Source organism: Penicillium riverlandense, assembly GCF_028828495.1.
Source record: "Penicillium riverlandense strain IBT 135883 chromosome Unknown utg000008l_segment0_segment0, whole genome shotgun sequence".
Lineage (NCBI taxonomy): Eukaryota > Fungi > Ascomycota > Eurotiomycetes > Eurotiales > Aspergillaceae > Penicillium > Penicillium riverlandense.
In genome coordinates this window covers 2,514,325-2,529,886 of record NW_026643199.1, presented here as the reverse complement: position 1 = coordinate 2,529,886, position 15,562 = coordinate 2,514,325, and the positions used below count along the sequence as shown (strand labels likewise).

General features: G+C 49.5%; 5 protein-coding genes across 5 annotated transcripts; 2 read left to right on the top strand and 3 right to left on the bottom strand.

The window, feature by feature from the left end:
* Positions 1–751: 751 nt before the first annotated feature.
* N7474_010023 (uncharacterized protein) lies at positions 752–1,048 on the bottom strand (the record flags this gene model as incomplete). Its single annotated transcript, XM_057201433.1, has 1 exon — positions 752–1,048. The coding sequence occupies one exon, from the start codon at positions 1,046–1,048 to the stop codon at positions 752–754; it is 297 nt and encodes a 98-aa protein (XP_057049420.1).
* Positions 1,049–6,320: 5,272 nt separating this feature from the next.
* Positions 6,321–7,841, top strand: N7474_010022 (alpha-L-arabinofuranosidase B; the record flags this gene model as incomplete). The annotated part of the gene is made up of 1 exon (XM_057201432.1): positions 6,321–7,841. One exon carries the CDS (start codon positions 6,321–6,323, stop codon positions 7,839–7,841), a length of 1,521 nt encoding a protein of 506 aa, XP_057049419.1.
* A 983-nt stretch (positions 7,842–8,824) lies between these two features.
* On the top strand, positions 8,825–10,170 carry N7474_010021 (acyl-CoA desaturase; the record flags this gene model as incomplete). Its single annotated transcript, XM_057201431.1, has 2 exons — positions 8,825–9,069; positions 9,114–10,170. 2 exons carry the CDS (start codon positions 8,825–8,827, stop codon positions 10,168–10,170), a joined length of 1,302 nt encoding a protein of 433 aa, XP_057049418.1.
* Positions 10,171–11,086: 916 nt separating this feature from the next.
* On the bottom strand, positions 11,087–11,975 carry N7474_010020 (uncharacterized protein; the record flags this gene model as incomplete). The annotated part of the gene is made up of 2 exons (XM_057201430.1): positions 11,087–11,487; positions 11,543–11,975. 2 exons carry the CDS (start codon positions 11,973–11,975, stop codon positions 11,087–11,089), a joined length of 834 nt encoding a protein of 277 aa, XP_057049417.1.
* A 585-nt stretch (positions 11,976–12,560) lies between these two features.
* Positions 12,561–14,867, bottom strand: N7474_010019 (uncharacterized protein; the record flags this gene model as incomplete). The annotated part of the gene is made up of 1 exon (XM_057201429.1): positions 12,561–14,867. The coding sequence occupies one exon, from the start codon at positions 14,865–14,867 to the stop codon at positions 12,561–12,563; it is 2,307 nt and encodes a 768-aa protein (XP_057049416.1).
* Between the last annotated feature and the right edge of the window lie 695 nt (positions 14,868–15,562).

Sequence of the window (15,562 nt, the reverse complement as noted above, 5' to 3'; positions counted from 1 at the left end):
GGTGCAGGATGCCCCCCTTCAACTACTTGTGAAGAAGCCTGACCAAGCACGGATGAGTATGGGAATCTAACGGAGTCACACAGGGGAAATAGATGGCCTCCTCTTGAGGAGTCATTTGAGATGGGTGTGCAGAAATGGAGACGGAAGGTGGGAGGCGAGTTTGAGGAAAATGAGAAAGCTGCGTTTCTGGATCTGATGCGCCGGATGCTGTCATTCCGGCCGGAAGAGAGACCGACTGCTGAAGAGGTGCTAATGTCGGAGTGGATGGTCAAATGGGCATTGCCTGATTACGAGCGGAGCTAAAAGTATTCCCTTTGAAATATCCAACACTCAAGATCTATGCAGCAATACAAGGATCGATGCACAGTTTCTCTGTATAAAATGGGAATATAAAGACAGCAGGTTAGAATAGGGAGCAACAGACCTAGAGTGCCAACATGAACGTAGTCATTGAAAATTTCCTGTTGTAGTATAAGACAACTATATACATCGGAATTCTTGACACTTGTATCGGTCGTTGCCTGACATCTAGCACTGAACAAAACACAAGTACCAGCCTCTCCAAATTGGGCAAAACATACTTAGACGCCGATATCGAAACCCCGAAATGACATACCCGCCTCCAAATTGGTGAGGGCCTGACATTTGGAGGCGGGTATAGCCACTCTGTTGTGATATTTGGTTGCAACAGATTCACCTTTGGCACCAGAGGGCGCTCAGTATTCAACATGAGTTGACTCTGATATGGCACCTAACTTTGACCTGGTAGGTGTGAGTAGCCGATGGGACTGTCTTTATATTCTTCAAGGAGCTCCTCGGGTGGCCAAACAACCTTATCAGAGTGCGGCCCACCACGGCGAATGTTGTCTGCCTTCTCCGAGGTATGAGTAGCTTCCTTAAGAACAAAGTCCTCTTTGCCGTTGGTATACCCGTGTGATGCAACATGATATTCACGTAGGAGTTGATCGCTGGCCTTGAAGGCGAAGGTCCCGTGCCAGCCATTAGGATCTATGACATGTCTGCCCTTGCTGGTGGTGGTATTGTGCATGTCAGATCTGAATAACTGGTTAGCATAAAATATATCAAGATATACACCTGCACAAAGCTTTGGCAAGGAAATGCATTTGTATGTGTACCAAGGTAAAGAAGTGGGCGAAGCCAATTGTTGATGGCAGGGGAAAAAGTTTGGCTGGCTCGAAATTGTATGTATACGTATAGGAAACCTGAATGCAGCCTGATGTCATGTTAGCGATTCAAGTCGTGTGCAGAGGCTTCAAGAAAATCAAATTGCTGTATAAAAGCCGCAACACAATAATTCTTATCGCGATAGTGTCAACCACGAAGTTGTTCAACCCCCTTTGGAATCAGCCGAGGCGTTTGTACAGTCCCAGGAATACAGTATGGATGGATGGACCCCTTAGTTACAGACGATGATGGCTGTGATTATTTCATTTACCCTGACCTCTCGCGAGTTGACCGAGTCGCGCGAGACGGTGTCTGGTTTACCTCTCTCACACTTCTTTTAAGCCTCGCAGCAGACTCGACACGCTATTAAACGCGTCCCCAATTTGTCTCCTTAGTTCCCTTCGCAATTCACGAAACATCACCCATTCTGTAAGGGTTAAGCAACCTACCCCTGGTTGCAGTACTAGTTATCTCGATTTTTTGTTCATTTAGCTTTGAGGTGGAGAGGTGACAAGAAAAGTATTTGGCCAATATTGATGATTGCTGGATCCTAAAAGACAGAGGGTGTGTTCCGCGGCTTCGATAACGCTACATGTGAGACTGAGCTTTTGAATCACCCTCTCTGAGAAATATGTTCCTAATATTTCTGCCAGACACCCGGAGAAATACAAGTGCGTCGAGAGCGTTTTTGGAAAATCTTCAATTTCGCACACACCAATCCGAATATCCAAAATCGGGCGACGATATCTTCTGAATATTTCTTATCTGAACCTACTGACACCAAATTTATATGTATAAATAAAAAGCTGGGTGAGATATATGTCCTTACTAAATCTCGACGCACTGTTTGTACAACGCGGTTCCCGGCTCAGACCGCAGGCTGATGAAGCAACCCAATTGGGTTAGCGTGACAGAATCGGCAGAATTCTGTCTCATCATTGGCTGAGGCCTGAGGAACTAAGGTAAGTCTTCTCACTCTACTCCCTTTTTATCCCTCCTCCTCCCCCAGCCGTCCCTAACGAAAATCCGAATTCCTCGATTTCCCGCATGCTTAACACTTGTGCTTTCTCATAACACCGGTTTTCCATCGGGTTTCAGTGCTCGTCTTTTACCATCTCGGAATACTACGCGGCGGTACTTGGTTTCGTTCACTCCATTGAATTTGGACACTGGCTTATTTTTTCTGACTTTTCTCTAGATCCATTGCAAAATTTTCTTTTGTCTCGCGAGAAGAGAGTATCACTTAAATTACTATGGACCTCTCCGCCAGATCTGGTCCAGCTCGTTGTGCGAACTACAGCGACTCTGCCCCGGAACTGCCATATCCAACGACCTGCGGCCTTGCGCTCTTTGAACGGTCGAATGCCACCGAAGCGCCCTACGACGTACTAAAACAATGCTGTGCGAGCGGTCAAATCGGGTACTACCCAAACTCTCTCCAGGATTGCTTCGCCTACTGTAATTCCACCAGTCAATCCCAACAGCTACAAGTGAAAGATTGCCTTTCGACCTCACTGCAATTGTCGTCATTCACTTGCGCAAAAACGCCGTCAAGTGGTGGACCTCACGCACTCGCACTTAGCTGGGGTACCCTCCTTCTGTCCGGGTTGCTCTTGTCGGTTGTGCTCGGACTTTAGGACGCAATCGGGCCAAAAGAGAAAGCGACGAGTTGCAAGGGAAGAGAAAGAGAGGTGATTTTCGGTTCTGTCGTGTTTCAACTTCGCTTCCAGGACGATATGGTCTTTACGAATATGATCTTTCGCATCGTTCGTATATCGCAACAGCATCACCTGCGTAATTAAATCAAAATTGAAGTGATTGCTGCGCCACAGTTGTAGAACTCCATTATGCCGTATTATGGAGTTGATGACAGTTTCTCTCATGTTCAATCAACCTAGACATGTCGAATGTTAGCCTCGTCGCGCAGGCTCGACTCGGCAGTAATCTTTTGTATTTCTGCAATGGAGGGTTGAACATTCGGAGAAGATCCAATCTCATGATACGGGATTCCTGAGCTCAACCCATGCACGCAGCACCGGAACAGGAGTTGAGTCTAGCTCTGGCTTCGCGTACAGCGGGCGAGCTATACGGGAAGCTTCAGGTGGGATTATTGGCTGTGGATTTTGCTTTTTTTCCCCGCACTAGAAGCCAAACCCCCAGAGCCCCCAGCAATCCTAGGGCACCAAGAGACAGCCTGGGAAGGGAGAAGGGGGGGGAAGTACGGCATCTATGGAGCTGACTTAAAGACACCCGAGATTTAGCCACTCCAATTGAACTTACTACAATAGGAAATTGTGCCTATTGCGTTCTCGGCTTTATAGGTCCTAATCCGTTAGCCGCAGCTCCTCTAACTATACATCGATACGATCCATTCAACTTCTATCGTTGTATTAAGAGCATCCCTAGGTCTCGCCACTCAATAAAATTTCGTACATTGGTACTTGCGAAGAATACAACGACAAAGGAATCTCTTCCTAATTTTGATTAGTCTAGGTTTTATAGTTTAAATTGATACTACGATTAAAATCAGTTAATACGCTACTACCTAATCTAGGTATAGCACTATTATATAGAGCGCTCTCTTTGTATATTCTCGGGTCTACTAAGCGATAGGTTCATAAGTTGACGCGGACCTACCTTATTTAGGATAGCTCCGAAGGATAGTGCTACCATGTGGCGGAAAAAATATTTTCATTCATGCCAGCTATAACTTTAGTGAAATCTATTCTCTCAGCGTTACAAGGCTTCTTAATCTCACATAGCCTAAAGTTAGTTAACTCTATCTAATAGATTGGCTAGGGTCGCGAGTTGCTTTAGTGAGCAGGTGAAAAATAACTCTCGCTATAGACTTGGAGGGTACCCACCCCTAGTAGTCGGGCCCTCACCAACGGAGAGCGGTGAGGGCCCGACTGCTAGGGGCGGGTACAGTGTAAAGTATTGGCATTCTTTTTGTTTCAGCTGGCAATAGAGTTTGTCTGTAGCCACTTTCTATCATTTGGTCTAACCTGAGCAGCTTAATACTTGCAAGCTCTTTTCCTTGACCTTTTTTGGTCCATCACCGCACTCGGCGGTTGGAAGTGAGCTGGGTGAGCGAACAGGTATGCCAGTCCATTCTCATTTTCCCAACGAATATACCATTCCTATTTCGTTTCCCAGAGTTCTCCAATCCTAATGTTGGCTTTCTGCTGGTCCGTCAAGGCCACAGCATCCATCTTTGTAATCCAACATGTCCAACAACTATCTTTCGACGATTCCTCACCACTTTCCTTTAATATATATTATAGGGGCTTGTCTATAATCTAGACAGGTATCCTTTCTCTCCTCTATGACGACTCCGACAATGCCAACAATATTGTCCCTAGTGTATCATCCTTCAGGGAGTCTTGAGTGAAGAGTATTCAGGGTGCTGAACTGTCGCCTGAAGCCGCCTGAATAGCGCGCGGACCGCCCAGGACCGATTGGGAGACTCTGGGTGACCACCACCGTACTTTGACTGTTGCATGTCAGCCATGTTTTGCACCCCTCAGGTTTAGTGCTCCTTCCCTTCCTACGCTTTTTTATTTATTTGTATTTTTGTTAGCCACTTATTCTACGCGGCTAATCCTCTAGGAGCCAGCTCTAGCTAGTTGTCTTCAATATTCTCACACAGCGACGACTCTATCCATAGGATGAGTGCGGATGATATAGTTGAAATTCTTTCACACGCCTTTTCGGCTGCTCTGTTTTACTACAATTCTTTGACCTTGACTTCTTCAGGTATGTCGGTGCCCCTTCGAGGGCGACCATGGGTGAGGTCAGGTCTACAAGAGATGCAAAAAAACCCACCGGATACTGTAATTAGATTCTACCACGCGATACCCCCTAGTTCTAACCTTAATTGAGCCAAAATATGGCCATATTATCGGTACGAGTGCAAGTTAGCCGTTCAAGGACGTCGTGTTGTTAGGGATTAACCAGCTTAGCAGCGTAAATAGACTGTCCTTTACGCAAGGAGTATTGGAGGAGACGGGGTCTTCAGCTTCATGCTCAGGGTTTCGGAGGGATGATTTCGTCCTAGTCCATCACATGGTGGATCATGAGAGATTCTTGAAGATTCCCCTTACCCGCAGCGAAGGTCTGGTTTACTGCACGTACCTCTTCCGGCGCCCCGCATCGCCAACCAAATTTACTAGTTTCCTGTGGGCGCGACGGTTCGTGCATTAAACTTCAGGAGTGGACTGCTCGGGCACCACAGTCCTACACTGGCTAGGCTTGTCTACATCTAGGGTGGGTTGGAATGTTTAGCTACATTAAATTAGTTGTATCGGTTAAAACTTTCCTCCCATCGAAGAGAATTAGGAAAAATCCCGGTGGCACAGCCTGCTTGGCCCTAGTGTTATACTAATGCTACTTACTATTATGCGGGGTACATTCGAAACGGCCCAGATATCCCCGTCGAAACGGAGCTGTCGCTCTGCAGCGTTGCATGAAGAGGGCCCCGTGGCAACGTATAAGGCTACTTCTCGCGAGCATCAGAGGTGGAACAAAACCATCCATGTAACTAAATCACAATCCGCCGAAAAGTCTGAATTTCAATTTTCCGGCAACCAGAACTGATTTTTACACGGCAGGCTTCTTGGGCAAAACTTTCCTAGTATATATCGGTCAGTACTCAGCACGATGCTTTAGACCAAGTATTATATTGTAATTGATGATATTTTTATCTTGGTGTTGTTCAACTTCATTGAATGATAGCCTTATTATATAGCACCAGAAGCTAAGTTACGTACCTTTCCCGATGTGTTAATTAAGTATAAAGATTTTCCAGTCTACTTAATAATAAACTCAATTATTATCTAGTCTTAGAAGTACTGTCGATTAAGTTTGGCATTCAATCTGCTTTCAATATTAACCGAGCTTCTAGACTTGACTGTTAATATCAAGTAAATAATGCACACTCTAGCTATAACTATTGGAGGAAAATCTTGCTGCTTTAGTGCCGCATGCCACTACTAACCTAGAAACCGGGCATCGTGAAAAATTGAATGAAGATTATAAAAGGATAGGCTAGATACTGCGCAGGCCTGTTTTTGTTCAGTGGATGTTTAAGCATCTGGTCGCTGATTCTTAGTCTGTTTATCTAAAGGTGATCAAACATGTCCTCACGATTAAGCATCGAACATGCCTACGTAGTTGCTCTTGGCCTTGTTGCCATGGCCTCTCTTATCGACGCTGCGCCCTGTGACATCTACTCCTCCGGCAAAACACCCTGCGTCGCCGCGCATAGTACCACTCGTGCCTTATACGACGCCTACACTGGCTCCCTCTACCAAGTGAAACGCGGCTCGGACGGTGCCACGGCCAACATTGCGCCGCTTTCCGCCGGCGGTGTCGCAAACGCCGCCGCCCAAGACTCCTTCTGTGCCAGTACGACCTGCCTCATCACGATCATTTATGACCAGTCGGGCCGCGGTAATCATCTCACCCAGGCTCCGCCCGGCGGCTTCAGCGGTCCAGAGTCCAATGGCTACGACAACCTGGCTAGCGCTGTTGGCGCACCAGTCACGCTGAATGGTCAGAAGGCGTACGGCGTCTTCATGTCTCCCGGCACCGGCTACCGCAACAATGCCGCCAGCGGCACAGCTACAGGCGACGCGGCGGAGGGCATATACGCAGTCCTTGACGGAACTCACTTCAACGATGCCTGCTGCTACGACTACGGCAACGCTGAGACCAGCAGTACAGATACGGGGAACGGCCACATGGAGGCCATCTACTATGGCGACAACACTGTATGGGGCACTGGCTCTGGCAGTGGCCCTTGGATCATGGCCGATCTCGAGAACGGCTTATTTTCTGGCTCCAGCGCTACCAAAAACGCTGGTGACCTATCAATTTCCTACCGGTTCGTCACTGCGGCCATCAAGGGGGAGCCAAACCAGTGGGCAATTCGTGGAGGTAATGCTGCGTCCGGCTCGCTATCGACGTACTACAGCGGCGCACGTCCAAGTGTATCTGGCTACAACCCGATGAGCAAAGAGGGCGCCATCATTCTTGGTATCGGCGGCGACAACAGCAATGGCGCCCAAGGCACGTTCTATGAGGGCGTGATGACCTCTGGCTATCCGTCTGATGCCACCGAAAACTCGGTGCAAGCTAACATCGTAGCGGCTAAATACGCTGTCACATCGCTGACCAGCGGCCCGGCGCTCACCGTTGGTTCCTCAATCTCGCTGAAGGTCACCACGCCCGGCTACACGACGCGCTACCTCGCTCACGACGGTTCTACCGTCAATACCCAGGTCGTCTCATCGTCCAGTACTACAGCCCTCAAACAGCAAGCCAGCTGGACGGTTAGAACCGGCCTTGCCAATAGCGCCTGCTTCTCATTCGAGTCCATCGATACCCCCGGCAGCTTCATACGGCACTATAACTTTGAGCTCCTGCTCAACGCCAACGACGGTACGAAGCAGTTCTACGAGGACGCCACGTTTTGCCCGCAGACCGGCCTAAACAGCCAAGGCAATTCAATTCGCTCATGGAGCTACCCTACCCGCTACTTCCGCCACTACGACAACGTGCTCTACGCTGCGAGCAACGGCGGTGTTCAGACGTTCGACGCCACCGCCTCATTCAACGACGACGTGAGCTGGTTGATCAGCACCGGCTTCGCCTGAGTCCTGGTCCAAATCCCTAGGCACTATTCGGAAGTAAACTCTATTTCCCATTTTCCTCCTACGGAGTGTCGGTTGTGTGCAATTGATGATGGGGCAGGGTGGTACTGGCACATGTGGAGTTCTAGTTGTGCACCTTGTTAGTAACTTGGTCAATCTAATCAATATGCATATACCTAGGTAGGTAGTTTAAAGCAGAAAATATGAAGGATACCAAAGAGAGATGACTTGAATTTCTCATAGGTAACTGTTAGAAATGTGTCGGTGGTGAGTGGCTGATTTAATTTTATTGGTGATACAGAATCTTACGTATGCAAGCGGTTGACCTTTGCCCTAACTATTCAGATTTCTCTACATTCATCCTCGTCGACTGCCATCCCAAGCCCTACGCGGAAGTATAGGTATTACCCCGCGATTGGCTAATTAAACCATGTCCTACCTATCATCTTAAAATGTATATCTACCCAGTGTTTGGGTCAAGCAGTACGCCCCAATGACTTCAAATTGTAGTTCAGCTGAGAGGGTCAGTACGACGATCGCACGACTAGGGTGATTCTCACCAGGATTCTTCTACTATAGCTATCTCGTTAGTTAACTTAGTTACTTTCGACTGCTGGGTCTAATCTTGTTCAGATTTTGCGTAAACCTTTATAATAATACTTGCGCAACCGTTATTAGATAGTCCTATTACTCGTATTATTAAGGTTAAGCTTTCTGACTACTCCCTTAAGAATCCTTACAGGCTCGGTGGTAATTCCAATTAGTTGATTCCAGGGTGGAAATATTGTGGTGTTCCAATTGGCTTCCTATTGATTGCATTGCATGCAGTGATCCCCAACGGAATGGGTCAACAACAAAGGACCCAACAAAATGAAATGCGGCTGATGGTTGGAATTTATCTGTCTCGACAATGCCGTGCCTTCATGTGATATTTTCCTCGTCTTCGTCAACTGGGATATCTTGACCACGCCCACATCACGTCCACAATGGCTTCCTCTACACGACATCTTACGGGACCAGGCAGCAGAGGAGGGTCCAGACCTCACATCACCGAGACGTCCACAACATGGGGGAACTGGTACCAACACATCAACTGGCTGAGCGTCTTCTTCATCATTGTGCTCCCGCTCATGGGCTTCGTCGCGGCCTTTTGTTATCCTCTTCAGCGCGCCACTGCCGTCTTCGCCATTTTCTACTACTTTAATACTGGGTTGGGCATTACAGCCGGTGCGTCCACAAATATCGTTGACGAGGGAGATGCTGACTCTGCACAAGATATCATCGTCTCTGGGCGCATTCTTCTTACCGAGCGTCCACCCCTCTCAAGATATATCTGGCGGCCGTTGGTGTCGGCGCCGTCCAGGGCTCGATCCGATGGTGGTCGCTGGGGCACCGCGCGCACCACCGGTATACCGATACCGAAAAAGATCAGTATTCCGTGCGCAAGGGCTTCTGGTATTCCCACCTGGGCTGGATGGTGATGAAGCAAAACCCCAAGAACATCGGCCGGGCCGATATCACCGACCTGAACGAGGACCCGATTGTGGTCTGGCAGCATCGACACTATCTCAAGGCCGTTCTCTTTATGGGTCTCGTATTTCCGACGCTGGTTTGTGGCATCGGCTGGGGCGATCGGGCGGGCGGCTTGATCTACGCGGGCATCCTACGGGCGTCGTTTGTGCAGCAGGCCACGTTTTGCGTCAACTCCCTGGCCCACTGGTTGGGTGATCAGCCCTTTGACGATCGGAATTCGCCTCGTGACCATGTCATCACGGCCCTAGTGACCCTGGGCGAGGGCTACCACAATTTCCACCACGAGTTCCCGTCCGACTACCGCAATGCGATCGAGTGGTGGCAGTACGACCCGACAAAGTGGGCGATCTGGACGTGGAAGCAGCTCGGGCTAGCATACTACCTCAAGGAGTTTAAGCAGAACGAAATCGAAAAGGGCCGACTCCAGCAGCAGCAAAAGAAGCTCGATCTCCGGCGGTCCAAGCTCGACTGGGGCATCCCGCTTTCCCAGTTGCCCATCATAATGTGGGACGACTTCCAAACCGAGTCGGTCCAGGCCGACGGGAGAGCCCTGGTGGCCGTCGCTGGCGTCGTGTATGACGTGGCCTCCTTTATCCCCGGGCATCCCGGGGGCAAGGCGTTCATTTCCTCAGCGATTGGCAAGGACGCCACAGCCACCTTCAATGGCGGCATCTACCAGCATTCCAACGCCGCGCACAATCTGCTCGCTACAATGCGCGTGGCAGTTCTCTACGGAGGTGGCGAGGTCGAGGTCTGGAAGCGGGCCTGCTCCGAGAAGCAGAAGGGTTTCGTGATTTAAGATAATAAAGGCCAACAGATTGAGGACGTTATAAACATCTCTTCGCCACAGAACGGGCCCACAATCTAGATCAAGATGCAGGAGGGCGGAGCAGTCACACCATAGACCTTTGTATTCGTGATTCATCCCTAGTGCTTGGTAACTGCAGATGAAGAACTCATGACCCATACGCTTTACAGACTATTTTACTGGACGCTGTTAAAGTAGTGTTTCTGGGCCTGTCTTATCGAGACAGCGCGAAAGCTAATTCAGGCGGCCCCATTGGCTGTAGGAGTTTCTGGGGAACCGTCATGGACTCGGAGCATTCCATACGAGGCTCTCCGAGTGTCGGAGGCCTAGGCGACGTTCTCGACCTCCCGAGCAATTAATCTTCCGTGCCTGCGGTACTATACCTGCAGCATCAAATGAGCGTTCCTAGTGTCCCACTTGAACAGGTTGAGAGAATGGACACTCGATTGCGACACTGTTGAACGTTGCTGCCCCTTCCTGGATCGTCTAACGCAGCGGCATCTTCGCTGTCTACACATCATCATATTCATACGCACGCAAGCGTTTAGGGTGAAGGGCTACGAATAAGACAGCGCCAGGATGCTTACAGCTACGACCACTGCTATCGCCCCCGTTCTGTTGACTGCGTGACCAGAACCTGAAGTCGAAGTCCGTTATTAGCGGATCTTCATCCTATATATAGTATGCGGGAGAAGACTACGTAAAAGTCTAGGTAGAAGGACCATTCTCTAGGTTTCCTTTAGCCTCTCCGGTTCCTCTTAGGCTCCGTAGGAGTAGGAGGTTTTATAGCAGGGTCATCTAAAGGGGTAGGGATAGAAAATACATATTACTTTGCAAATGGTGAATATCGATATACCACCCTAACTGGAGTTCTGCATAATATCGACCTAGAAGTCATGCGGTGTCGTCACGAAATTTCATCAAGAGCCGAATCCCGGTTAATCATAGAAGTGAAGATTCCGTAGGGAAGAAATGTGTTGCAGAACCAACTAAGAGTGGAAGCCTGCCCGCGTCGAATGAAAATACGGCCACCGTTGAGAACGTCACTAACAACGTTCCTCGCCGCTATGTCAACATTCTGTTTGTTGGGGTGTACGATAGTCTTCTTGTGACGATCTATGACCGTCGTTATTTTCCGGTAGTGCGAATCCGAAGGCAGCTCAAGGTCCGCGATATTGGCGGGGTCGTTTCCGCTAGTCTGGACGCCGCCGAGGATGACTGTGACAACTCTTACACCAAGGGGAGCCATCTCGAGACGCAGCGTCTCTGAAATTCTCGTTGCAGCACTCCTAGAGCTGCTATATATACCTACATAAGAGTAAACATCACAGTTGAACCCTCAGAGATAGCAATAAGGACTTACCCGCCCATGCAAAAACCATTTCGCTAGACACTGAACTGATGTTACACATGATTCCCTTGGCCTTTATGAGCATTGGTGCGAACGCGTGAGCCATGGCAACAATACTCCAGACATTTGTGTCGTAAACCTTCTTCGCCTCGTCGAGGGACGCGTCTAGGAGCGGCACTATGGCATTGACTCCAGCATTGTTGACAAGGACATCGAGTGTCCCACCTGTGTATTTCATAACAGCATTTGCGCATTGACGAATAGATTCAACCGATGTGACTTCTAGATCGACAATCTCTATGCCATCCATTCCAGCCAAAGATCCGGCCTTAGCCTTGTTACGTAGTGTCGCGAAGACCCGAAAGCCTTTAGCGCGATAGACCTTTGCCATTGCCGCTCCTAATCCTCCATCGCTGCAGCCGGTGACTAAAACTGTTTTAGACATTCCGACACTTGATAGTGGTATAAGAAGTTGATCGTCTGTGAAGAGGTAGTCGATAGAATGAGTCCAGTTGGCGCCGTGGCCAGGCGCATGGGCACGACTTCACTTATATTCATAACATAGAGTGTAAGACGTACGTCATTCTAAGTGAGTTAGGCGGATTCCGGACAGCCAAGTCCTTGTTATTGTCGAAAGGAATTCATATCCCTTATAGTCGAGTCAGTGGAGTGGAGGAAGCGAAGGGAATTCAGTCCACGGCAGTGCTTGGCAGTCAACCCGTGACTTTGCGAACGGACTTCGGGGACGCAATCCGTCGGCATGAAGGGGAAGTAACCCCGGCGGAGGTCCCCCGTTCAACAAAAACACAAAATGTATCTCTAAAGCCTGGTCACACGTACACACGTACATATCACCAACTGAGGTATCCATATCCGGACCTTTTGTCATAGCTTGCCCCGCCAGTAATAATAATGTGGTAGCCAAAGTTATATAACTATCTCCAAATCTATAGATGCAAAAAATGAATTTGGTATGCTGGTCATATACCGAGATACAAAAGAAACTCAAAAAGCGAACGACAAAAGCTAGTTACAACTCGACCAAATCCGAAGTGGGTAGCTCGATACCATCAGAATCCAGACCTCGCCGCAGGCTAGACATGTCCTCGTCCTCCAAGAGGTCCTCTTCTGTGAGAATGCCAATACCACTGTCAATTCGCCTCCGGTTCTTGCCTCTTCCCACCTCGACATCAACAAACCTGGTCATGCTCACCGGAGTGATGGGCTCACTACCGTTCACCGTGGTTCCATCGGACATGAGATCATCCGATCGCAGCTCCCAGTTTGCGGCGCGGACTTTGGAGCGCCGACGCTCGGATTTGACGGTATCTTTCATAAAGGCAAATGAGCGCGCTTGATCTGCTGCCCATTTATGTAGCATGTCATCCCGAGCTTCGATCTCAAGTCGTAGCTGTTCCTCCAGACCAGCGTTGACCTGGCGAAGGCGCTGAGCTTCAGACCGCGTATCCTCAAGAGAAGTGGATAGATCTGAGATGCGGACATTGAGGGTGCCAATATCTTCCTCCTGGCGCTGAACCTGGTCGTTGGTTTTGGCTTCAAGGCTCTCAAGTGCTTTCTGGTGCTCTTTCTCAAGTGACTCCATCTGCGCCGTCAGGTCACAAGCACGGATCTGATTCTGCTCGACGGTCTCTTCCAGTTCTCGGATGCGACTTTCAGACTCCGAAGCAGAGATCTCCGCGGCTGAACGTAGCTTCTGCTCATCAGCCACCTGGCTTTCAAGGTCTGATATTTGTTGCGCGTAGTCCTCCCTAGCGGTCAGGTTCTCTTGCTCCAGGCTGCTGACAAGCTCTTCCAGACTTTTCACATCATCACGATACTTGTCGAGTGCTGCATTTAACCTGTCAATCCCAACGGCCTGTTCATGGCCTTCGCACTCGAGGTCCTGCATCCGCATTCGGGTGTGCAGCATGTCACCGGCAGATGAGGCAATCGATTCCTCGAGCTTGTCTATTTTGTTTGCGGCAGTTTCGTATCGTGCGAGGAGAGCGTTGAACTGTCCTCGTAGTGCTTTTTCGCGGCCCAGAGACCCGCTATGGTAATCCCGTTCGATTCCTAGATCTTTTGCAAGGGACTCCACGCGCCCCACGAGCGCCTTCAGAGTCGCCTTACCATCTTTCAGGCCCACGCAGGCCGTCTCTCCGGGTATGGCACGTTCGAGTTCAAGACGCGCGGAACGGAAGTGGTTTCGCAAGTCCGAGATCCCGTCGTTGGCATTGGTAGCGGTAAAGCCCAGATCGGAGAATTCTTGGCTGATACTTTCCAGTGTCTGTGCAGCATCGGAGGCGCGTGAAAGAGCCACCGTCAAGACGTTGAGGACTTGGTCAAAGAAATCCGGTGGAGGAGAGGATCGGCGGAACATTTCACTGATGGATGGATCGTCTAGGCCGGAAACACGCGAGCGGCAAGCGTTAAAGAGTTCTTTCTTTTCGTTCCGAGCTGCCTCCAAGTCGAGAGATAGGGCGTGCAGTTCGGATGTTTCAGTAGAGTTCACGTTCTGCGCTTGTGTAGAGGCATTCACATTCGACGGCTGGGTCTCGAATAGCATGAGACTATCCGTCACCGGCGGAAGACCATTGCGGATGCCACGGAAGTCAGGCGAGTTGGACACGATGGCACTGTCATTGATGATGAAGGTATCTCCATCATCATTGACAGAGGGATCAGGGCCGTCTAGATGCCGACCGGCCTCGATTTCTGACTCTGAGAGCATGGTAAACTCTGATGAAGAGAAGTGACCATCAGATCGACTCTGCTTCAGAGCATCCATCTCCATCCTAAGAGCATCTCGCTCCTGCATCAAGGCCCTTAGGGTCTTCTCAAAACTAGCCGTCTCCCGCTTCTCACGCTCGATATGAGTAATTTCATCACTGAGCCCGATACGGCGAATGCGGCGCTGCGTTCTCCCATCCAGGATTTGGCGCAGCGGCGTAAACTGCATGCGCCTTTCGGAGCATGATTCATCAAACGGTGCAATAGGGTCAAACGACCGCTGGAAGCGCGGTGTCGGAGCCGATGACGTGCGTCGTCCGCGCCGGCTAGGCGTGCAGTCTCCTCTACGCGCCGAGACAGCATCTGCAAACGAGGAGCGGCGCATTGCCGGAGTCAAGCCGGTCGATCCGAACTCGGCATCGTGTACTCGAGGGCCAGGGTCAGAAAAGCGGACTTTCTTTCTTCGCTTTTGTGGTGTGCTGACCGCAAGGGCTTGGTCAGAAGACAAGGCGACGCTGTGTCTTGTGCGATGGGAGACAGGGAGGTCGTTTGGTGAATTTGAGACGCAGCTGCTTTTGCGCTTCCTGCCCGTCTGGGTGGAATCCATAGTGGAAGAAGACAACGGCAGTATAGAAAATCAGCCGAATATGGGGTGGGGTTATGTTGTGTAATGAGACTTGAGATAAACATAAACAAAGATGCGGCGCTTCTTATAGATGCGTATGTATAAGTAGACCACGATTGGATGTAAACAAACAGGAGTGGAGCCGCTGCAGCCTGTGTCAAGACGCGCTGGGATGATATGCTTGCCTGTTTGGGCGAAGGGTAAACACGCTGCTGCTTTGGGTTAGTCATCACGTGATAGGTTCGAATCGGGAGCGAAGTAAATAGAGATAACTAGTTAGCTAGTTAATGGAAACTACATATGGTTAAGGCTATGGTTATTGCGGTTACTCTGTTGTTTCCAAATCAACCGGAAAGATGAACTGATCTGTTCCTGAATCTTGAGTGAACGGGTCTACTGGCCGAGCGACCTTGTAACAGCCACCTTCTATCTTCGTACCTATATTTCTGAATTCTCTAATAATCCTGTTTTTCGTCTTCTCTTTCCCAACGGTTACCTATAACCATGGCGCCTAGTCATCATAATCCTGTTTTCGTGTCTCTATACAGCATGCGGAGCTTATCTTATCAGTCCCCACCGAATCCAGTCTCTCCAGATCGACCAATAACCCAACAACGCATGTCCATTCTGGCGTGTCCATTATTCTTGTTAGACCATGTATTAGTATTCTTCATCCA